The sequence below is a fragment of the Numenius arquata genome, chromosome 8, assembly GCF_964106895.1.
Source record: "Numenius arquata chromosome 8, bNumArq3.hap1.1, whole genome shotgun sequence".
Taxonomy (NCBI): Eukaryota; Metazoa; Chordata; class Aves; order Charadriiformes; family Scolopacidae; genus Numenius; species Numenius arquata.
The window spans coordinates 2,042,660-2,068,379 of NC_133583.1; the positions used below are offsets into that span (position 1 = coordinate 2,042,660).

A 25,720-nucleotide genomic window follows, 5' to 3' on the forward strand; every position below is an offset into this window, starting at 1 on the left:
CAAGTTCTTATCAGCTTTCGCTGTGATCACATGAATATGGGATACATTATTTGCTTTTTGAAAATGCACTTTTGAAGGACAGAACTAAGTAAGTCAACACAACCCCCAGAAAAGTTTCGGGCACGTGTATGCTCCAGAAAGCACTTTTGCTTAGTATTGATGTTACGACATGAGCGAGAAGTCAAAGGCACCCGGCTGCTTTTGACAAGAACATCTATTTACATGAACGTAAAACTGCTGTAGTTGACCAAGTCATCTGAGCTGAGGCCATCTGCAACCCAGCAAAACCACTGGGTTCTTCAGCCTCTCTCTGAAAGCCTTTGGTGCCGATTAATCCGAACTTGCAGACTGATGGAGCACCCACCAGATCAGTACCGCAACGTCTGCTTTTGGGAGGTGTTCTGAGAAGCACTGAGATAAATACCCAGCTCAGTCCTCTCTCTGGCCCCAGCATCAGCGGGTCCCACGGCCTCACTTCAGAGGTCTACAGAGAAGAACTTTTCCTTTTTCCACATCGGTACCGTTTACATTCTAATAATACTGAGGCTTAGTCTTGTTTCTTTGCAAATAAAACGCAGCTTTATGGCATAAGGAGCAGCCGTGGACCAGAATCCCTAACACAAACCGGTGCCAGAGACCCCGGAGCCACCACCAGCCTTGGCCACGGCTCCTGGGCTTGTTTCAAGTGCACTGGTGCTGGCTGGAGACCACGCGCTGCTCCGAAGGGGAGGGAAAGCATTTCTGTAGATATAGCTCCCATTTTTTTCCTTTTCAGGACGGCTGCTCCCTCATCCAGCTCTCTCACTTCCTCATGCCTACAAGTTCTGTGTTTATTTTTCCCCTTGTATAATTTTTAACCTCGGCGAGTAAAAGGGCTGACATTCACTACATACAAGGTCTAAGTGCTACCAGATTGCTTTTGCATAGCAAAGCTTTCTCTATCCTTCATAAAATCTGACTCTGAGAGAATTCCTTTGATTTAAGGCAGGAGAAGCTCCTGCAGCAGCGTTTTCCAGCAGCGTCACGGTTTCTCTGCTCTCAGCAGAGCCTGGAGGTGATTTCTTATTCTGAAAGACCTGACTTATCCGCTACAGAAAGACTCTTCAACCAAAACACAAGGAGTTATGTTTTCCTTGAACTCCTGTATGTTATAGAATCAAAACAGAGGATAATTGCCAACACCGAGAACTCGGCACCGATTATTTTCACAAATGAGGTATGAAGGAAGTGTTAGTCCTAACACATGAGAAACTCTCTTGACTGAATAATCAGTTCTTCATCAGAGTAAAATTTCCGAGGAACGCTGCGTTTAGTGCCAGTCAACCCGTAAGGGCTATTTCAGTGCTCGAAAGGTTCACACGAGACATGCCAACCTGAACGCTCCGACTTTCACAGCAAAACAGCAGCATTTAATGAGAGCTACGGGGCTCAGGTTTCTCAGCATCTCTGCTCGGCTGCACCCAGACCAGCACAAAGGGCTCCCTTACTGGTTACCAGTTGGCAAACAAGCCTCCACCTGAACTTTCACAAAACTGCACCAACCACCGCATGCGTTGTCCTTTGCTATGACCACAAACCCAGAAGTTTAAAGGCCAGCGCGTAAGAAACAGCCTCCCACGTATGCCGCCTTTTTTTCTTTAAAAAAAAAAAAAAGCAAATGAGAAAAACCAGCACGGGTATGTTTACAAACAATACTTTTTCTAGGTGCGAAACACGAGGCTTCTTTATACTAGTTGCATCTGTTAGGGGCCACTAAATGCTAATTTTTGCAACTTCCCGCCCCAGCCAGTCAGCTGTCGAGCAAGGAAAGGGATTATTTTCCCATTTATTCCTGAAGAACCAGGAGGTGCTATTCAAAACTGAGCACAGAGCAGCAAATTCCTTTCTGGATCGCAAAAAATGAAACGCAGTTTTCAGATCAAGAACCTTCTCCGACAACTCACTTGTTTCCCAGCATTTGGATCACAAACTTTAAAGAAAGGAACGACTGGAGATTTTTTTTATACAGACAAGTCCCAAACGGCAAGGAGCTTGACAGATGGGCACCGGCACCTTGATCTCCACCCGGCAATGTGAGGAACTCCGCGGGAGGTGCTATTAATGCAGCAATGATTGAAGAAGAGGAATCACACCCAGGTGTTGACACGTTAAGTACAATACTTCATCCTGAAAGATGAATCCAGATTCTGCGAAGAGCAGGACAGGGTATTCCGTCTCCCGCAGCAATGTGGGGCCGGAGGAAGATGTGAGTGTCACATGCTGCTCGCTGAAGACAACTGGCGAGGTCTGGCTTTCTAACAGCACATTTTTATGGCTGGCCACGCCGGCAGCCTCACCGCTTTCCTCCTGACTGCTCTCAAACAGAAGTACTTACAAGCATTACTTCCCTGAGCTCACAGCCAAGGAGATACCACCGCGTTGCTCAGGACTCTTGCTCAGTGAAGAACAGGCTGCCCAGAAAATGAGAAGTGAAATTGTTGAAGTTCTGGGTTCAGGCTGGGTTCCTCTTTGACTCATGACTTCCATGTGGCACTTGGACACCGTACCTGTAAGACCTCCTCGGTACGGGTACTTGGCATATTTATCTGTCTTCTTAAGTAAATAACCTAAATTGAAAATATTTTTAAACTGTAAATCCTTTCAAAATATAAAGCCTTATTTCTTAGGTAAAGTAAAATAATCAAAGCTTTTAATGTAACTTACTGCTCTTGCAAGCAGCACAGAACTTCACCCTGTCCTAAAAGCAAGAGAGCAGTGAGATTCTACAGAACAGGGTCTCTGAAAAGTTTGACGCAGTTGAGATCCTCAGGGCTGTCACAGCACACTCACCTGCTCCCGCTGAAAAATGAAACGCCTCGTGATCACAGCAAATCGAGGGGTAAGAGGAAATCGAATTTGGTCATGTAAAAATGTAAAGGGAAATAAAACTTTGAGAATATCATTCATACCTCTGCCGAAGTAAGAGGTATGGTTTCCTAAGGCTTACTGGGGAAGGCAGCTGGGTCTAGAAGGCAGAAAAATGGAAACCCTGAAGCATAAACTTGCTAATCTGAATTGAAGAGCCAAGAACATGGATCACACCTTCCCGTGACTGTGTGCCGTATCCGCAATCATAAGCTACATGTCGCAGAAGCAGAACCAAGAGCACAGCGAGGATGTGCCTGGCAGCTCAGCTGGGCAAGTGTCAGCGCACCCAGGGAGAAGAACATTCTTCTGAATCAAACTCCACTGCGTTCGTCACCAAACATTTGTGCTTCTGCACATCCAGGACAGTCCAAAGCTAAGCCTCAGGAAATTCATTAAGTGAATTATAGCTGCTTTTGACTTATTACAGGCACATTTAACCTCAACTGCAAAGCACTGTCAGATTCATTCACAGGTGACGATTCATTAATAGCTCCCTCTGGCTAACAGAAATAACAACAGCTACCACCAAATTGGTGTCATTCAGATGCTTTTGATGCTCCTTGCCTAAACCTTCTTCCCGTCTATTCAGCATCTCTCAAGGACCAGGAGTCAGGGAACACCGCTCATCACTGCGCGACGCAGCCAGCAAGAAGGGATGGAGAGCGGGATGACACAGGCTCTCACCTCAGTCCTGCCAACAAAGCCGTGTGTCACTGGCACCATCCCGCTCGTCAAGACTGGCAGAGAAGGCAGTTCAGCTCCCTTCGCTGCGAACTGCCATTCCAAACCCACAGCGAGAAAAATTCAGCGTGCTGGTGACTCCAGAAAGCTACGTGGGCAATATGGCAGGAAGGCAGAAACACTGAGCAGGCTGAACAAGAACTTACATTTCAAACAGAAGTGACAGCTCACCTAACCCCCCCATCCCAAATTTGCATATTACATATTTTTCTTATATATAATACCCAAATAACCAACTTGCATATATGTCCTGATTTCAGCTGGGAAAGAGTTAACTTTCTTTCTAGTGATTGATGTGAAAGGAACACCAATAATGCATATTGGTTTACTTGTCGCTAGTCGATGTTTATACTTTTCAAAGACTCTTTTCAGCTTCCCATAGAAGCTGAGAAGGAACATAGATGGAATGGCCAATGGAATATTCCATACCACAGACATCAGGCTCAGTATATAAATGGGGGTTGGCCGGGGGGGCAGGATTCCATGATTGCTGCTCAGGAAGGCACCAGTTCACTGGGTGGTGAGAGTGACTTGTGCCGTTATCATCAGCATCATCATTATTACTACTACTACTATTATTATGTTCCTTTTCTGTTATTGCTCTATTAAAGTGTAGTTATCTCAACCCACAAGGCTTTTTCCTTTCCCTTTCCCCTCCTCTTCTCCCTGCCCTTCAAGTGGGGGAAGAAGGAGAACTGCTCGAGCGGCTGCGTGGCCCTAGCTGCCAGCTGGGATTAAACCATGACAACGTAAGAAAAACCTGATACTTCATCACAGTTCCCATATTGCTGAGGAACAATCTTTGGCTCTAGGTTACCACAGCTTGATAAAATCTCACCCAAGGCTAGGTCAATGAGGCTCAAGCGTAATAACTGCCCTCTCAAGTCATGCATTCTGGACTAATAGCAATATTTGACACGCCAGACCTCACCAACCAGCCTCTCTCAATCTCTCCCTTAAATTTCTCAGCACTTTAAAAAAAAAAACAGTGAAAAGCTGAAGCTGTCTTGTCCTGAATACCTGAGAGATTACTTCCCTCTCATGCAGGTTTTTTCCCCCACAGACTTCATAACTTTACCCATCTGCTTCAGCATTTGCATCCTTCTGTATGCATAAGAGCCCTTCATCTGCAAAGCGCCGAGGCCGCACTAACAAAAAGCACAACGCGAGCTCTGAAGTTTATTTGAAGGTCCTCTGGAAGCACTTAGTATCGATGAGACTCACCAGCAGCTCGATCTTCCCAGCTTACAGAACAGACCCTGAGAGCTTTTAAAAGGAACAAGAGCAAAGTAGATTGAGCGCACAGAAGAACGCAACAGTTGAGCTATCCTAAATATTAAGCAAGCCACAAATTTTAATAACTTTGCTATATTAAAAGATATGCACCAATGTCACCCCACCCCCACAATTCATCAAGGCATTTCACTCCCTTGGGCTCTTGTGACTAAGTATAATATTTCATTAAATATCCTGTTCATACTGGCTTATGTACTAGGGAACACACTAATTTTAGAAAACTGATTAGCTAGTTCTTTCTACCCGAATGTTATTGTAGCTAAGGTCAGATTTTGCACTGAAACTATGGCAACAAAGCCACAGTATTCTTTTGTCTACAAGGTTGGGGCTAGGTTTATTAACAGTACTGTTCTACTTAATAGCTAAGCATTGCTTTTTGGCAATCCCTCCCTCAATCCTACCTGAAATACCCTGAACTTTCCACGGGGGGAAAAAAAGCTCAAACCTGCGAGAGCTGTTGAGAAAGAATCAACGTTCCAAGTAGTGCTTTGCTGATTTCTTCATTTTTAGGACACTGCCACTAGAGCAGCACCTATTCCCCGATATCCTGCATGGGAATGGCATTTCAGATGGGGAAAACGAAGTGCACAGATAGTGTAACTTCACACTAGGAGTTCAATTAAATCCCCCCTCATTCCTTTGCAGTACCTTCACCAACAGATTGCGGTTGTCATACAGCGTTCCGGTTCTGCATACTAATGGCCACTTTCTCTTTCAAAGGGGCTTCGCTCTGCCTTCATCTAGATGTGAAACGTGGAAGATGAAAGCACTTGAGCAGCAGAAGCTGGCAGGCAGCTGTTTGACCACAGCCTCTGCCTTGCACCCCAAGTAAACCTTCCTGCTCTTCTTCCTCTGTTCCCTATCGACAACTTTTTAACACTAAATTTACCAGACCCTCTCATAATCTGTGCCACGTGGATCCTTCCCATGGTACCCCATCTTGGGTACTTCTCGTCTTGGTACCCCATCACTAGGACAAAGAACAAAACCCTGCTAAACCATCTCATTCAAACCAATAATTATTTAGCCGATCATTTATTCACTATATCAGCAAAGCACATCAGCATCACGGAGTTGGAATGTCTTTAGGATGTCCTGCTGCTTCAGCACACAGAGCCACCCACTGGACTAGGGACTTGCCTTGCTTAATTGGCCAGTAAGGAACCACACTGCAATAGACGTGGCAAATTAAATAAAATCAGCTTTCTGATTCACTCTCCATGACAAAACTTACCATCCTATGGAGAAAAAGAGAAAGGGTTTCCCTTTGGTTGCTGCATCCAATCACTACTGGATTTCAAGGCAAGGCAAGCTATTTTTGCACAATTAAATAAATTACAGAACACAGCAGCTATGCAAGAGTCCAAGACCTATTCTCGTAGCTCTGCTCATAACGGGAAAGCTCCAATTCCTCCTCTTCTTGCTAATAGAGCAAGCCATGTGGGTGATCACTGATGAGCCTGGCACTACCACAAAGCCCGTGGTTAAAAACATCTGGAGATGAGGTGTCCACAGTGTCCCTCTGAAGCCACCAAGGGCAAGCAGAGCCAGCAGTGCACATCGCCCACCACCTCCCCTTATTTAATGCCTTCATTTAACTGGTGCATCCCCTCTTGATTAGGATTCCCTCTCTCCCAGGGTGTTCCAAGCTTCGGCAGCTACAAAGCGCATTTCTCTGTATGAAAATGCAACGCTTCTGACTTGTCAGTTTTTTGAGATACCTAAATGCCAGAGTGACAATTGCCTGTAACATCTGCTTGTACGTAGGATGCGGTGGGCTAAAGATGCACATTTTAGAGACAGTGCTCAGGATTTCTTCATCGTATAAAGGGCACCAAATTCAAATGCGTACGAGCAGTTGGCAGTTTTCTAGTACAGTTCTATAAATACTTAGAATCATACCAAAGGATTCCTCCTCAAGGCAGCGAAAATGTACTTTGGATATTATAACTATATCCTAATTCAGCAAGATTGAAAGGTTTTTCCTACACAAAGTGACCAATGCTTCAATTCTAAATAAAGAAAATTATAGGCACAGCATTAGACTGTATTTTTGTCTTTTTTTCTCTTCCACTTTGCCACCCCTAAAGTTTCTTTTAGTTTTACACTAAACCAGGATCTTAGCACGCTTTTTAAAAAGAGGCTAAGAAACATAATTCCTTATTTTTCTGGCATTTGGGTCCCAGGAAAAGCAGAGAAGTTAATTAAGGAGGTGTTAACTAGTGTTGCCCCTCTTCCTACTTTTGGTATTCAGCAAGTGCATTTTAGTCTCTTGGACACCTCAAAACTGAGGAGACACCACTTTTCTACTGCAGGCGATTTATTTCTCTTCAAGATCAATCACCACGCTAAGCTTTGAACTTAGCACTCAAGCACTCTCCGAAGTTCTGCCTCCTCCACGAAAAACAAATCCTGTTATTTTATCTGCTAATATATGGTGATCAGAATGAAAAAAAGCCATTATTTAGACATTAGTTTGAATATTCCTTAAAGGAATTTAGTCACCTTAATAATATACCCAAACATTTCACCAGCATTAGAAATCTCATGTTCAAAGATAAAAGAAGCCTGAATTTGGCCATGCAGACCAGGTCTTCTTCTCACCCCTCTTCTCTCACCATTATTCCAGGAATATGCCCTCAACCCTCTGCAAAACACCCACTTGAAGCCATCTAATGTATGCACAAAGTCATACAATGCAGACTATTTCACATCGAAGTTTAAAAAGCACTCCGAGCTGATAGAATTGCTTCCACCGGAGTGGATTTGGAAAAGTCTGTGTGGAGAGCACACAGAGAGCAAGAGGACTTGAGGCTACACGCTCATCTGGAGCCGAACACATGATACACCTGAAGGCTTATTATACTGCAAAAAAATTCTCCTTGGTGGGCTCAGGGGATGGTACCGAACTACCTTAGTACCTAGAAAGCGCACTTCTATACGTTGCTACTATTCTTGCAAAACTACCAGGCAGAGGGATCTTGGTAATTTCACTGAATTTTTTTTAGATTGGTTTAGTTTGTTTTTTCATATTCTGAAGTGTTTGGGAAAACTCTGTATGTGACCCTTCAGCTGAAAGTTCCCTTAATCTCAGTTCCAACGCCAAACTCTAAACAAGCTTGCATTGGCTAAATAAGGCTAAATAATCCCGTATGTATGGAACATAACCCCACAGCCTCTATCAGCACTGCATAAATGATACGGTTTCCTTCACAGGAAACAAAGCAGGAGTGTATGGGCTTCGCATCATCCATGGCAAAGCTATGAATAACAAAATATAACTCAAAATATTTCTGTTACGGAGAAGCACATTGGCTTTCATCAATGCTGAGCATGGTGTGAATTTAAGAGAAACCCATCAAAAGAACTGGGGTGTGTATATATATATATTTTATACATCTTTCTCTGTAATGTCCAGTTATTTCTTCTACTGAAGATGCTCTTGCAGTCGAAAGGCTGAGACCCTCAGTGCCAACCCCAACCCACCAGCCCAGCCCGACCGAAGGCTTCGGGAAAGGCAATATTCAGAAATTAGGATCAAAAGAACAAACAGAATTTGAACTACACATCTTCTGCTTCACCATGAGGGTATTTTAAGTCTAAGATATGGGTTCATTCCTTGAACATCTTGCCAAAAAAAGAGTGTTGCCCAGCAACTAGTAAAACAATGTTCTGGAAGGAGGGAGCTGCCGGACAAATTAACCCAGTAAGTGCCCTTTTTCCCTGCGTTCCGTGCAGTTCTTGCAAAGCTCCCGAATCCCTAGCAGAGAGATCTGCATCCCAAATCCAGCGCTGTAGGGAATCTCGGGAGAAGGCTGTCAGACAGCCCGGTTTGCTGTAGTAGCCGTTGTCTTGCACGAAGCAAACGCGTTTGCCTCAGCGCAGCGCTGAAGTTCCAATACAAAACCAACACAAATAAAACCTCTGCAAAAGAACACGCGAACTAACTAATACAGCACAGAACCAGCAGCTAAAGCACAAAACAACCAGCCCCGGGCTCTGCTTCGGCTTCGCAGCTATTGCTAGGTCTGACTTGAATTTGGAAAAGAAGGATTTCTAATGAAACCCGGGTGCTTAGCCTCGCCAGAGGGTCAGCTGTAGTTCATACTTTCCACATAAACCCATGCATATTAAAAGGATGTTCATTTATAGTCACTATTCACATGCACAGTCCTACTCAAAGACAGCAATTAGAGCGGCAACTCCAGCCTTATAAGATACATAAATTGTCTTTTTTTTTTGTTCAAAGCAGTGCAGATAACTAAGGAAGTGTCACACACTTTCTTTTTTTGGAGACTCGTACAATTAGGATTTTTTCCAGGAATCTCATCTGTATACAGTATATTCAGACCAGTTAAGTAAAATACTCTTTCACAAGAATTTTCATATGAACATTTTTAAAAAGAAACACCTTAATGAATGCACTCTTTAAGTCTTAACGTTTTGCAAGGCAGTTTTAGAAGACTTTTTAATTAGTTGGAGCTGAAAACAAAGGGTCAGAGAAAAACCATACCTTAAAAAAAAAAACACCCACCAGATTTAAAAGTGGATTCAGAAATCCAGAATGAAAAAAAATATTCCACTGAAATCTCACAGACCATAATTACCATCCAACCTCAAACCACTCATTTCAGGTGCTACCTGCTTCTGATTGGGACAGGGAAAGGGGAAAAGAAAAAAAACAGCCTTCACACCTTCAAGTGATCAAACTAATATTTTAAGGACCTAGAGGCACAACAGCACTTAATATGTGAAATAACTACTAGTAAACACTCATAGTAACTTGAGGGTGCTGGACTAATACCTTTCTTTGGAGTTCTTTCCAACTCTGGCACTTCAGGTTTTTTCCATCTAATTAACACACCCTCTGTTTTTTTTTATTTAATGTCTCATTTACACTTTTGCACCACACTCCAAATCTTACCTGAACTCCATCCCATGTTACTCTCAGCCTCCTCTTGCCTTTCAGGGGCTCCACCACCATCACATTGATCTGTCCGCCTACTTTTTCCACAACTTTTGTCAACACCCAAGCCCTCATGTCCTCAGGATACCTCTGTGTGTTTTCCTCCAAGCAGAGTGAAAGGCTCCATGGCTCCCATCTCTGACCATCTCCCACCACTCCGTGCACAGCACCTCCGCTCTATTTCAAGGGTCTAAAGCAGGAAGAAACCCCACCACCCTCTAGACCAGGGCCTTGCTGCTGCCATGAGGTGGAACTGATTAAGTGTAGCCTAGGAAATTAGCCTAGGAAATGAGACTTTTTAAAACCTGAAACACCCATGGCTAAGAAAAAAAAAGAAAGGCAGGATAGATTAATTCTGCCACTGGATATAGATGCTTTGGTTTCACACTGAATTTTCTTGGAGTCGTGTACGCATACCTAAGCACTGAATCTTCCTTCCAGATATCTCTCACCACTTTGATTAAGCATGAAGATTGTATTTACAACTGGTTTACATCTGCCCACAGGACACAGATCTGCCCAGAGAAGCTGAGAATTACGTTTCTTAAGAATACGACCCGAAGTATACCCTGAAGCGGGATCCTTGAGACCAGCCACGACGTCACACCTTCAGTGTTCCCCCCAGAAGGTGACTTCAGATTTGACTGACCTGCCTCCGGACGCCTTAAAGCACAGCTCGTTTGAAAGAGGATTTGCACATGGCTATAAAACAGGTTATAGCACAGAGGTGTTTTTCCAGTACTGTGTAAAGCGGTCATGTAAGTCACTTACATTTGATTAATTTGGGTCCTCTCGTACAGGTGGAAAGGGATCCTGTGCTACTGATCTGTACCTGTGACACTGCCCGAGGCAACGAAGGCTAAATCTCGAGTATGACAAAACTAAACACTGCCACTACTGAATTACACTCACCAGATGCCCACGGTTGCTTTATATCCCAGATGGAAATGTTGTTTGGATAAATGCACCTTGGGGAAGACCTTGTGTTCCATCTGCAGGGGAGGTATTTTTGCAGCGTGCCACTAAAGCACCAAGTGAGACCAGAGAGACACGGCTGGAGCTCCTGACCATGCCCGAGACCTCCCGAGCAACACCCCACACCAGCCTCTGGGAGCCTCTGCTTTATAATATAAAAAAAAAAAAAAAAAGAGGGGGGTATTTTCCATTTCTGTTGAAGATGGTGCGATAAACTTCATTATTACTTCTTCTGAACGTTTTTATCGTGGAAAGCATTTTATCTTAGACTACACTGTATAAAGAACAGAAATGCCTGCTAAAGTTTTACGACTTTTGTTGCCATTTACCATTAAGCATAAACTTCCCCATGAAAGCTTTAGTGAAGTGACTACAAAGGTTGGAAAAGGTTCACACCATTCTTTCTCCGTGTATAAATTATAAGTAATATGAGAACATTTACAATGTCTAACCACAATGTTTTATGTCAGACAAATGTCTCTCTGTACTTGCAGTTCCTAAACTGTGCTAGCAAGAATTGCCTTTTTCTCGTTCTTTTCTCTCTCTCCCTCCCCTCCTTCTACACCCAGCAGTCTCAGTCAAACCTGGCTTTATGCCTTCATATGATTTTCACGTCAAGAAATGCCTAGAGTCAGGGCTCTGGTTCACATAACACCATTGTTCTTTTTCTGGAGAGCTTAACATTGAAAGCTAAAACTTCCCCAGGTTGCCTCTTCAGTATTTGAATCATCAGCTATTTAGTTTTCCAGTAAAAAGGGAGAAAAAAAAACAACCAGAACTCACAGACTTCAGCAATATTTTAAAAAGCGAGTTTCATTTCATGAGACATCTTCATGTCATGGCAAAAACCAAAAAACAAACCAAACAGCAACCAAGCCCAGCAGTACAGAAGGTGTATGATTTTCAAGGGCGATCACCTGCAGTTCTGGCCAAACCTGAAGAGAATTATGGTTATTCTGAGTCCCTGATAAAGGCAAAGCATAGCCAAGGAAACAGGCTTCATCCAACAAAAACCAAGACAAACAGTTGCCGCTACATCTGAGAACAGCAATATAAAAGGTAGATGAAATTTTTAGAGTATTTTGCTGAGCTCCCCTTTGGGCAAAAGATGCAACCAAAGGGTGAAAAAAGAATTCAAGAAGGCTTTTCCAAACAAAATCCCAGTAGTGCTTATCTTCCTGCTTGAGATTTTTCTTAAACAAATCAGCCCTAGCCAAACTGTGCAAAGAAACAGGCGTTAATTTCTTATCACTAACCATAAGTTTCCTGGCAGAATGAAAGTAAAGTCATATGTAGTTGATATCAAATGAGGTCAGACAACAATAATTGTTACAAACGTTCGCTCCTTTTCGTTTTCCTCTTCACCGAGATAGGAAGAAATTAAACTTACAGAGAGCCTGTAAGTTTGAACAGGTCTGAAAGCCAACCTCAGTTGGCAACTCCATCTCCATCCCCTCACAAAGCATTCCTCAAAGTCCCACAACTCACTTCACACATTCACCCCATATACTTTTATTTTTCCTCATGGGTTGCCCTTTGTGGAAGAAGATGACACTAAAATATTCTACAGAAAGCACGGAGGTCAAAAATAGTTACACATGATGGCTCAAAATGAAGGATTTCTTCCAGCCGGAAGGGTGATTATGTGTCTAACAAACTTACCTCTGAATTTTTTGGGAGGGTTGTTAAGATCACCTGCTTCTGGCTGCACAACGCACCGATCATCCACAAGGCTGCAAAGAAACGAGAAATCAAATCAGGTTCTATTCCTTCGCGATTGTTTCTCTCCTTGTCAGCAAAAACAAAAGTTGTTTATTTGCAATATTTTATCCGAGTGGCCACTTCAGCAGAAGACATTCCTCAAATGCCAACTTATGCCAGATCTTTCTCAGAAGCATGCAGTTAATTTTTAGTGTTGCCCAGAGCTATGCTCCTGGATAGGCGGGACAACAAATAAGTCATTGCTCCTGGACACTGCATCGTCTTTATGTCCCCTCCTTGAGGTGCAGACAGAACAGCCCATATTCTAGTTAGGTGAGAGACAGCCTTAGAACAATTCGTGCCTCTTGGACAGATTCGAATAATGTTGCAAATGTGTTTATATGAAGGGTAGAGAACAGGAAAATGTGACGACTGTGCAAACTGGACACTGCCCCTGTGACCTCTCAAGGATTAAGAAAAGGCATAAACATTAACTGCCACAATAAAAATTGACTCCCAAGAGAAAGGAAGGCATAAATACACCCTCCCGCTCACCAGTCATAAACACGAGATAAGTGGAGGGATTGAACTGACCTCCTCCTGTTCTACCAGGAAGGAGGTGAATTGGACAAGTGAACCCAAGAGATTCCAACAGGGAATGCCAGGACAGAGCTTCTCCTGGGAACGCACATCAGCAAAAAAACCCACAGGGTCCATTCAAAACCCAAAGAATTAAAGAAAAGAGTTAAAATGTGCCCATCGCCCCTGCTCTGCCCTTTGCACGCTTTGGATCGACGCGGAATTGCACTTTCACCAAACACCGTTTCCAAATTGTTAAAATGCACTGTAACAAAATGCTCTGTACTTTCTGATTTGAACCTAAATGGCTCAATTTGACCCCTTAGAACCAATCTGTCAAAGAGGCTTTCTAAGCAAAAGTAGAAAGTAAAACTCCAAGGTCTTAAAAGGTTTGAGAGGTCCATTCTCATGCAGAGTAACTTGAGAAAGATTGAGACCTAGAATATGAGAGTTGTTCCTTGCAGAGGCTGGTTACATGCAGGGAGCATCTTGAGACAACAATTATGGAAAATAATGAAGTGCATAAAAATTAAGAGATCAGAGAGATTAAGTGGACTCAACAGTTCTATGCGTCTAAAATTTGCATATGCAAACATTCAGAGTAAATTGCTTTTTCCCCATGGATTTCTCTCCCTATTCAGGATTATATAGACATATATGTGCTCCAACAAGACTGGTAGTATTAACAATTGAGCTGACTGAAACACCTGCTTCTAGTGAACAAAAGGGCCAAAAAAATATCAGAAGTCAGACGGGTTACTCTGATCATCCCACACAGAGATAGTCTCAGTGCAATATATCCCTCTTGTCCTGAGATTAAATTGCAAGTAAAGAGGAACTTCCCAAACTACTCCAAAAATAATTTTAAAGGGCACAAAACACAAAAGAGGATATATTGTACACCGGTAATCGTAATGATGACAGCACTGAGTTTGGGAAACAGCAAGAGTAACGTTCCGATTAAGCAACAGTCATGTCATGGGAATATTAAATAGGAACACTCTTCAAAGATTTAGAACGACATTAGAATGTATAGTGGTATCTGTTTCTCAACCTTCATTAACCACATGAACAAGTCATTACACATTGTTATGACATAAGACTGTCAAAACTCCACATGGTATAGAGTACAATTACACCGAATCTTTCCTTTGCTTCTTTAATTTTCTCCAGGACAAAGACTAAATTAAATATGGGACAAAACTAATTTGATTATGAAGGCTTATTAAGATGGTAATGCATTTCATGTTTCACATAGCAATTGGGATTTCTGGCTTAAATTAGGCTCAGAAGATGTGTGGCCATTATATAATGCAGTTACCTTAAAACAGCACTAATCAAATCAAGGAGGATGCTTGTAACACTAAGGGATCTTTAGACCTGCCATAAGAACATCTCATCAAGCCTAAGAAAATACACGTGCTTAGGGCCTGTAATGTCTTAAAAGGACTACCCATGGTGAAAAATATCTGCTCAGCAATGCCATCAAAAGCCACAGCCACTGCATAATGTTCATCATGCACTGTATGGGATTAAACATAACATAACAACTTTCTACTTGTTCTGGAATTATTTACTGCCAAACTTGCTTCAATACTAGGAAGAAAAAAAATAGCCAAATGTATAGTATCGCTCAATTCGTTTTGCCAGTTTTCAGCAGATAGTATTTGGCCAGTTACACAGCTGATCGAATACTGCAGAGTGCACATGTCATATTTGACGAGAACCTGGGAAATTTGTCAAATACATTCGCCAAATACTATTCGACCGAACCCTACTTACTACATCCCTCGCTTTTATCATACCTTCTTTCCTTTCTGGCAGCATCCCATATTTTCTTCTCTTTCCTATAATAGATCATGGTGCATCTTCAGTGTCTGCTTCCTTCTCTGCCCCCTTATTTTCCAGAATCCTAATAGCTAGAGGACTAAACCTACAAGTTAGTTTGGAGTCACTCAGATGAGATTCCAGCCCATCGTTTCCTGCCGAGAGACTTACCAGGATGCTGTCTTTGTACCCTGCTTGGGAGCTCCATTTATCAGATGCATCTGGACAGTAGGCATCAAAAAAAAAAAAAAGTCTGCTGTCACTGTACCCACCCTGAAGCCCTTACTGCTACTGGAAATGAGAAAGAGCATGTTGTGTGGGTGCCCACTCACCGTATCAGCAACCTTCCCGGGTGCTTCTTCGCTACTCGCTCAGCACTCAAGTACCACGGCAACGCGTCACGCACGCTATTTCCCTCCCTCTAATTTCTCACTGCTTTGAGACAAGGTGGCAGATGTGCTCTTTGAGCTTCTCACCCAGCCCCCTGCAAGGTCTCCCAAATCCGTGCACAGCTCCGCTGCCAGCTTCTGATGTTGGGAGAGATTTCTCCTCAGCAGCGGCTGAGCAGAATGAAACGTACCCTGTCCCTCCTCAGAGCTCTGTTTCAGTTCCACGGCTTTTCTCTGCAAACTCTTCCTTTTCCTGCATAAACGGCTACTTTTTTTTTTTTTTTTTTTTTTAAATGAAGCAGCATATAATTCTTACTGCTTGGGAGGCACTCTCCTACAGAGCACCTACTGGGATGTTTTTGCAGAAGGAAGCGCACAGGAGCTCGGTGGGGAAGGAGCCGGGGGCAGGAGCCGGCAAGGCACGGCTCCCACCGCAGCTCCCGGTGCCGGCCACGGGCAAAGCTGGAAATTCCCAACACGTTCTCCTCCTTTGAGTGGAGAACAACAATTCTGTTTGTGTGAGAAACCTCAAATACCGTAAAAAAAAGACCAAACTAGTCATAGTGGTGTGTTAGTGGTACAGAAACGGTTTGGCTCAGGGCTTCTTGGGTTTTTTTCTTAATTATTTTTGTTTTCTTAAAAAACTACTTACATTGCCTATGCTATGTGCTTTTTTCCAGTCAGCAGACTGTACTGGGGCCTATTCACTCCTGACTGGGGAGGGCAGGGAGGGACAGGACGGGACACACGGATGGACACGGGACAGACAACAACATGAAAAATCATTTGTTTGCATTCATTCCCTCTACCCACACCTTGACTTGACAGGCTTCTTCCTCCCCACCAAGTATATCAAAACCACACCATCGCCATCAATACACTCTCCATCCTCCTAAAAATCTAACTTGGCATATTAGCTTCAGGTCATTCTTAAATTTAGGGTCAAATCTGTACAGAAAGCTACCTCGCTTTAGCCGGTATTTCCTGGGAGTCAGGCTCAGGACAGCTAGCTGAGCTCTGCTAGTCCTTCTTACGGATGGTTTTAGTATAAGAGAACAGCTGCTCTTACCCCAAAGTGCTAATAAATCCATTTGTTGAGCCCTCTGCATAGAGAGAACAAATATCTCCAATATGAAGGAAGCTCGACATCTTGTCGGTCATCTCCGGCTTACTGCCCCTGGAAGAATAAAGCACAAGGTTACTATCTCTCAGGCAGAATTTTTCGGTACAAGCTACTGGAGGTTACAACAACAGGGCCCTTCGCTTTTGTTTCCTCAATTGTTTTAAAAACTGAACACGTTCTTGCAGTGGAATTTCAGGTATCAAAGAAAACACGGCAGGTCAAAACGCCTGCTTAGAAAAATAAAACCGGGGAAAAAACAAGCAACTACTGGCATCCCGATCGGTGTGGGACTGTCTCAGGGGTATCCCTATTTGTCCCAAAAGATGCTCACAGCCCCGGCATCCCGAGCCTTTCCACGCACACCCCGCCGCGGCAGGGACGGGGGGAAGAAGAGTGGGCTGCCCTGGTTTAAGACATATTATTTGCACCATCTAAAGCACAACATGTTCCTTCGCCAGATTCTTTGTCAGAATCGAAGGTAGGTTTGAGCAGATTTTACAGGTTTCTCTGGTGGGAACTGTAATGTACAATATTGACATGATTCATGTCAACGTGTTTTGGTCACGTCAAAATATTGACATGCCCAAGACTGAAGCAGGCACCTGCTTACAGGTGCGGTCCCAAAGACAGCACTAGGTGAAGACCCGCTGAATACACCCAACAACAGATTTTGCACGTAAAAAACCAAAGATTAAGGTTTTTGAGAGTCAAATGCTTTAAACTACGTATGTATCAGGAAGCCAAACCCCTGTGAGATCAAGAATGCTTCAATCCCGGTTTTAAAATAGATCACCTAAATGTAACACTGAGGAGACAGGCACCTAGTGTTGTCAACTCCCACAGTATTAAGAACTATCTCTCTTTCTCTAAAGCCCCAAATCCCAGACACGATACACGACCTACCTGTCACTTCAATAAATACAGAAAAGCGAGTTTTTGTGTGTCACGGCAACAAAGAGACAAACAATGTGAGCCCAGATGAAAAGAAGCCTAACTGAATAGATTTTCAAGGGCGCCTTTTCCAAGACCATTTACTGCTTTCTTGGAGATCCTCCTAAGCCATGCTTTTTGATCACCGAGTTCAAAAAACTGAAATAGCTCTCTGTGCTGGAGGTTTCAAACAGCGGGAAAAACGCAGCGCTTCCAACCCGCTCCTTCTCCCTGGCTCCTTCCTCTGCTCTCAACAAACACTGCCCAGGACCAGGCTCCCAGATTTAAGGGGGGGGGGGGAAATAAATATATAACTGAAAACACTTTCACCCTCTCTGACATCACACCCAAACCAGTTTTAAATGGGCTGCCACCGGGAGAACTAAGCAGCAGGAAATTATGCTTATTATAGAGCACAGCCCTGACATTGTACAGGGGATAATGTTCAGTGAAAGGGAATATTTATCTTGCTTACCAAAAGTGTAAGGATCAAGTTTATTAAGCAAGGCTGGAGCTCAACAAGGACAGATTCACGGAGATTTAAAAGCTGATGTTGATAATGCACTGCGGCTATGAAAGCGCGAGCAAAAACCTGAAGGAACGCTTTTCTTCTGAAAAGCTGCAAAAAACGATCCCTCCTCACTGCCTCACCCCCAAGGGACTGGTGGTGGTAACAATTTTAATGACAATTGTCATTATTATTAAGTCAAAGCACATTATAGACATTCTCATGGCTGTAAATCCCTGTGTCATCTGTACAATTAAAAAAAATATAAAAAACCCCAAAGATGACAGGCCAAGCTCATATGGAGGGTAAAGAGGTCTCAGCTCCTCTGAAACCAAATCCGTGCACACACGGAGGCAAACGGTTTGGCTTCAGGTTGCTTGTTCGATGCCAAGTCCTTCAGCCACCGTGTATGTTAAACAGCCCGTTCCCATTCTCTCTTGATAAGTGGACGGAAAAACATCACTACCTATTTTAGGATATATGCCACGAAACGTACAGAAATATGCTGAGTGACTGAATTAGCATCACTAGAAATACAGCTTTCCTCATTTCCTGACTCGGATGTTAACTCTGAAAGTCATACAAAAAACTTTTAAGCCCTCAAAATTAAGCTCTGCCCTAAATTAATACAACCCAAAGCAAAAAGTATCGAAGTCAGCAAGAAACGCAGATAATTCCAAACCATCCCCTTTTACAACGGCATTTAAGGTATCCCACTCGGGGCGTGAGGGGGATTATTTTAGTGAGCAACATCATTTTTCCTCTAGAAGAGGCAGATGTTCACCACAGCTGCCCCCAAGAGAATGTGAAGGTCAAAATTATTGACTTCCAGAGAAGAGAATATTCTTTTTTTTTGCCAAGAAAATATTCTTATCTCAGACCAGTGACCAAAACCAGGCCCAAGGATGAACAATCAAATTCCTGCCTTACTTTCCAGAATATAGCCTCAATCTTCTTGTATGTTCTTTACTGAGGAAGATCCCTACATCCTATGTTGTATACCAGGATATCGTAACCCCGACATGCCATGTTGCACAACGTGATAGCATAACCCCTAAAATAAGCCTTTTTGCAATTTACTGACATTTCCATTAATAAAATGTTTAGCACCTTTACCTATAACCATTATATGCTTATGGAAAATTAAGTCTGGAAGTAGTTCAGGTACACAGTATGATTGAATTTCATTGCCAGTTCTGTTCACCAGATCCTTTTTAAATTTTTTCTGGGCAAGATGCAAAGCCATCACTGCAGAGTCAGGTTCTGCTTGTGTGGTCCTCACCGCTGAACCCCAACCTCCCCTGCTCCCCACCAGGAGAGCTGTGCTCCTCAGGCTTCCTGCTGGTCATCGGTTTTGCTGCAGTTAAAGCTCACAAAGGGTCAACCTGGCTATAATAACCTGATTTTTTAAGGCTTTTCTCAAGCATGCAGTATTTAGCACAGAAGTCCTCACTCATCCCTTTCTTGTATTCTTTTTGAATACTGTTTTAAGGCCCATCAGCGTGATATTCTCTCCAGCACAACAGGAGATAATTGGGATGGAGCGTGACTCCACTGCTCTCGTGAAGACGCTGCCAAGTCCAAGTAGGGTGAGACTTTCTGTAAAATAACTATTTATCCTGAAGCTTACCCACAGCCAAACCTGGTACGATGAACACTGTCTACACCTATTATATTCTTCAATAACTGAATATCAAGACTCAGTCCACTTCACATTTCTCCCTGAACCCACTGTTTCTGAGGTTGGCCGGTGCTCAGGAACATGCTGAACTGGCAGATGGAGCGAGGGACTGAATGACCCAACAGGCCTCCGTACGAACAAGATTTACAAGTAAAGAGAATAATTTCTAAACTGATTTAGCTCACTTCAAAGCTGCTTTCGTGGCCTCCTCACAAGGGACTCGTGACACCTAACAAAATTACTAATTGATCAATTATTTGCATTAAATACTACATGATCAGCTACCACTAACTGAACATTTTCCAGCTCTGATGAGAGGCACAACTGGGATATCTGAGACAAAGTAGAACTGGAAGGTTTTCAAGAGCAAAGTTTTCAGGTACCTGGTTTGAAAGCCTTCTATAAACAGCTCTGACTGTTGACATCAGCTGACCATGCTAAAATCCCCGGAATCAGACCTCTAGGGGAATCTTCAGCTGGAGAACCCAGAAGCTGAGGCCCTAAATATCTGTCAAGCTTGGCACATTTATCCCAAGTTCACAGCACAGACGGACCACAGGGACTTAAGAGAACAGGCTCCCTCCTGGATGTATCAGTCAAAGCATCCGTGCGCGTCCCCTTGGCCAGGGAGGGGATGCTTCCCTCCCACATCCCGTTGGCCAAAGCTGTGAGGTGGCCACCAGAAGCCCCCGGAAGCGCAGGGCAGGAGGACTCACACATGCTCTCAGAAACCAGCTCTTATGGCTAAAAGCCCAACTGCGCGGCTGTGCTCAGTAGACAAATACAACCATCCCTCTGCAATTTATTTACTTTAGATAGGCCAGTGCCAAGAGCAATTGATGAATACTAGAGGAGGGACGGCCCCAAGAGAGCGTTCGCTACGCACAACCCCAGTTTTAATGGCATTGGCACATCCTCACCAGAGAAGGGTCCTGCAAGAAACCCATCAAGTTCCAGCCCTAACCTGGCAGCATCTCAGCCATGGAGCAGTGTCATCCTCCTCCCCTTCACCACTGGGGGCAAAACAAGATTCCTTCTAGATAAACTTGCTAGAAAAAAAATCGAAAATAAAGTACTCTGATAAGGGAAGGATAGCAGCGTGGCAATACTGGTGTACAAATCGAGCAACAGTGAGTCAGGTTTCCCCAAAGAAGTATCATGAGGCTTAACTCAGGTGGCAGCGACGTCAACAGCAGCAACACGAGTTATTAAAATAATGTTCTTCTCCCACTAAGATGAAGACTCTGATTTTTACAGGCAGAAAGACAGACTTATTTTTTAAGATGAGAAATGAAATGTGACCTAAACGAGGACTGTGCATGGAGAAGCAGACTGTATGTCCCCACAGGCACCAAAAAACACCTGAAAGTTGAACACATTCTACAGCATTTTTTAAGCCTTCACAGCTTGAATTTTTTTAATTATGCTGGTGATGGCTTCCTCATGTATATTATATAAAAGTTAGTGTGTCTTTAAATATGTTTTATATACCTTTTATCTGCACAGGAAAATAAAATTAAGTGTCTGTTTAAGACGCTACCTCCAAAAAAACCCCCAAAAAACCAAATATAGAAACCTGCTGAATTTGATATGAATTGCAAGGTATTGCTTTACAAGTCATTTTGCCAGTCTGTAGCTTTGGATCTGGAAAGGCATTAGCTAAATCCAGGTGGCGAATTAAACCCCGGAAAACTCTCTGTTCACCTCCAGAGTTTTAGGACTTGCCTTTCCCCTCCTGCTCCGCGCCGCTCTGGCAAACACAAATCTGTATCACAAGACGGCGAGTTTGGTCTTCTGACCGAACACCAAGTGCTGGAATTACAGGCTTCAATTTTTTTTTTCCTTTCATTATTTTCTCACTTATAGATTATCTTGAGCTTATCCTCAAAACAAGCCAACGAAAAGAACCAATTTTGAAACGCAAACTAAGCACTTTGACGGGGTCTGTCCAAGCCCTTTACCACCCTTATCACTGTTCCCACTGGCTTTCAGGCAGATTGAAAGGACTTGGTCACTTTTTAGGGCACAAACAGATAATATCCGTAGCCTGATGGCCTTGACTAAGCCAGTGTAAGTTTGATATAGTCACTGAAATTCAACTCAGACACTTCAATCCAGTGTCTCATGAAAACACATTTCATAATGGTAGTTAAAGCAGAATTAACAGTGCAAACACTTAGAAATCAAACTGACTGTTAAATATCAAATACCTTAATGAGACAGCTGCTTTCTGAAGATCTCAGAATAGGAAATGCAACTGCTTTGTAAACATTTCACACTCTAATTTCTCCCATCACTCATCTAGATCTCGATGCCAAGTTAGGAAAAAAAAAAAAAGGCTTCAGAGCAATGCTGAAAGTTTGCTTTCCTTGAAGAGCGGAGTCGAGGCCCCCTTTTGAAGTCCCTCCTTTCGGGGACTGTTTGTGACCAGATTTCGGCAGGATGCTATTCCTCATCCCCAGCAATTGAACGCTGAAAGGCTTTGCAAAGAACCTGAAGCAGTTTTGCCGATACCGTGTTCCACGTCTCTGCTTTGTGTGGGATTTTAAGACTTTAACCTCTGACTGCAAATCTTATTTGTAAAATAAACGAGACCGAATATGTCTCACTGCTGATGGTTTGATTTCCAGCAACTGGGACACAAATGACTTAATCTTTTTAAGATGGTTCTAATGATGTTTGTTTCGAGCAAAAAAGCTCCTTGCTGTGCCTTGCAGTCCCATGATGTACTCAGTTCTCTATTATCATATTTTTCATTGTGGTTTAGTGCTCAATTAAATGGAGACTGGCAATTTTACATGTACCGTTACAGAAATTGGGGCAGCACTTTATCAAAGTCTTTTTCGCTATTTAGGTTGTTTAGGTAAGAATAGAATCTCAAACCCTACTTAACTGCTTCAACTTCATTCCTGCAGACAGGAAACTCCAGAGAGAAGGTCTAATTTTGGTTCCATTTTTAACAGAAAAAACAAACCCACAAGATCAGAGTTTAAGAGTAGAGAGACAACCAAGAAGCAAGCAAAGGAGTGCTTCATGGCAGAAGCTATTGCCGTGCATTTGAAGAAGCATCCAGAAGTTAACGGTTACTGCTAGCATTTCTGCAAGACTTGATCAACTGAGACTCAACCCCCAAGACCAGGTAACTGTGTTTGAATCCAATGGAACTGGGTCCTGGATATTTCTCAGTTAGCTAACATTTTTTCAAACACACTCAAACCCTGACTCCCAAGGATGTAAGTGAGAGTCCAACAATTTGGTAAATCCAAACTTCACAAGATTACTTAGCCAAAAATTTGGCCCTGCAGGACTGACTCAAAGTTTCTCCTCATTAACGTTTCTCTAATCATTTCCATGGTGGTTTGGATAACACCCACCCAGCACTCTGTATCTATTTTTACAGGTGCAGCTAATTTTTTAAAAACTGAAATCGAAATCTGATGTTTCCCATTCTTCTTTCAATAAGTAAAGAAAAAAAAAAGGAAGGTTTCCTCCCAGAGGGCTGTGAGAAAGATAGAAAGATTCATAAGAATCCCATTAAAACAGCCAAAGCAAGGAGGAAGTGCTCTATTTAAAAGATCATCTCGTGAATAATCACCCTTCTGGGGCTGGAGGACGGAGCACTGCCATTTGCAAAGCTTCTGGCTTAGCAAATGGAAAAGGAGCTCTTTGCAGACAGCAGGGGAAGACAAATACATTGGATTTTGGGTGGCAGAGCACAGGGACAAGCGGCTGGGATAAGCGCCACGCACCGAGCGGGCCACCTCGGGCAAGTTCGCTCGCTCCCCAGCTGAGCACCAAGTCACCAGCAGGATGAAATCCAGCCATTTCTCAACCGCTGATGCTGGAAAATGGAAAATGCACATGGCAAATGACAACAGCCCGGGGGACCCCTGGCCATGTCTGGATCGCTGGGATTCTCAGCCTCACACACTGCAGCTCAGGAACCGCACCAGGCTTAGAGAGGGTTCAGCACTGCTCATATCATGCACACGTAGTTACATTTTAGAGATCACACGTTTAAAAAAAAAAATAAAAAATCAGTGTGGTACGTTTATCTGCCATATGATCTTGTTTTCCATTTAACTGCAACCTTTCATGTCCAGGAGCCCGCTATCTGCCGACAAATTGTCATTTGATGAACCGTTAGATTAAAGAGGAGAAGCGCGCTTTCTCAGAGGAAGTACTTTTCCTCCCAACGAGGCAGATTTTTTTTTCTGCCGTTGGTGTCTGACCAGGCAAGACGAAGGCTGTGGAAGAGGGGAAGGAGGGAGCAGCACAGCCCTACGACTTTCTCAAGGACACGCAGCGGGTCAGGCTCGGAGCCCAGATTTGAATCCAGGTCTCCCGAATCCCCGTCTGCCGTTCCACACTGCCCCTCTTCTCCCAGGAGGAAAGTCAGCCTCATGGCACAGCTAATCAAGCGCCTCTCCCCCTCCTCTGGAACAAAGGTGGAAGAGGCGTGTTAATTCATGCAGCAAGACGATGGCCACGTTAATTATGTTCTATTCATACTTTGTGCCACTCCACATCGAAATAAGCTATTTTTTTTTTTTTTTTACCATATTTAAGTTATTCAGAAGTTACTATTTCATAGGTGTAACGTCAGTTTAATAAAAATGGGAGAAAAAGATGAAGTAATTCATTTTGTTAAGTTAAACCTCAATAACTCCTCAATACAGAAAAGAAAACATGCGCAACGTCCTTTTCTCCTCGGAAAGGAAGAGAAAAGGACCTGCATATTTTTTTATTTTTTTTTTTATTTGCCCAGTGCGACCATCCGAGCCTGTTACAGAAAATTCAGGTCAGAAGTAACACACTAGTAACATCACACTGAGCAGAAGTTACGCTTTGACAGCGGTATCTCATACAGCCCTCATCAGACTGATGCAAGAAACGCGACTGACGGATCCTATCGACAGACATCTGCAGAAAGCTGGAAAAAGAAAATCTATTAGAGATACACTGTCAGGGGAAAACCAACCTTTTTTCTTTTTTTTTTTTTTTTTTTTCCAAGCGAGTATGACCTGACAGTATCTTTTTAATCCCATTATAAGTAAGAAGCACTTACTGAAGTTGATACTTACTGAATCTTGTACTTACTGGCTCTAACCCTGACAGGAGAAGGCAGCTTAGACGTCAGCCTCTGGATGAGGCCCCTACGAGCACACAATGTTTTCCAGCATATTTCTATTAGGAGAGAGTTGGAATATGCCAAAAGAACCAGAGCAACCAATGTAACGGGGAAAGAGAGCAAGCTTGGTTTATAACACCAACTGGAGTTTGGCCAAGGAAGAAGGGAGTACAGAACAGTCTCAATTTCATCTTGCATGGCCATATATCTATGAAGGCTTCACCACAGAACAGGCTGTCTCCTCCAAGCTTCCTTCCTCACAAGATACACATTCTTTAGCAAATGCAATACCAAATTACCGAATTCATTTCCTTCTGTCAGCCCATCTCACTATCCTTCATCCACCTGCCTCTGCTCATCTCCCTCTGACCCTACTTGCCCAACACTTCCACTCATCCCATGTCCCACACCTGCCAGTTCTCCCTTTGCCGATACTGCACCTTGGTGGAGGTTCTCTGGCCTCCATGGTGGTACTGCCGTCGTCTTCCAGGACTAGGCTTTGCTGGATCTCTCCTAGTAGCCTTGGGTCCCCACTGGCAAGAGAGTCAATGCTTTTCTTCCACTGGCAAGTCTCTTCTGTTGAAGGCTTGTTAAGTCTTCTCCCGTCTTCCAGATGCAGCAACCCCTACAAGGGCGAGCTCACTGCTCTTCCCTCCTAGACACCTCAGCAGGCACCCAGGTCTGCAGACTAAAACCCAAGTGCCCGTGACAAGCAGCTGAAGAGGAGGAGCCACCACCAGCACATGATTTGCACGTGTGGAGAACCACTGGTGGCCAGGGGACCTACTTTTGAGCCCTGCCGATCTAAAAAAATCTGATGGGCCAGGCTCCTTTACAGATGAAGGCTCCAGTTCCCAAGTTGACTTGTACACGTTGGCCCCTCAACAGTAATTTTCTAGAATGGGAGCATGAGTCATTCTTCTGAAGCAAAAGTTCAAAATACTGTCCCATCTTATCTCATAAAGA

At 43.4% G+C, this 25,720-nt stretch overlaps 1 protein-coding gene across 2 annotated transcripts in view; it reads right to left on the reverse strand.

Annotated features, from left to right (window-relative positions):
* The window catches only part of ITPR1 (inositol 1,4,5-trisphosphate receptor type 1), a 169,065-nt gene extending 152,523 nt beyond the window's left edge, over positions 1–16,542 (reverse strand). For both annotated transcript variants that reach the window (XM_074151399.1, XM_074151398.1), the window contains exons 1-2: positions 16,451–16,542; positions 12,548–12,618 (exon numbers count right to left, since the gene is read on the reverse strand). In XM_074151399.1, coding sequence (XP_074007500.1) covers positions 12,548–12,618; positions 16,451–16,542 — 163 coding nt within the window. The remainder of the gene's footprint in view (positions 1–12,547; positions 12,619–16,450) is intronic.
* Between the last annotated feature and the right edge of the window lie 9,178 nt (positions 16,543–25,720).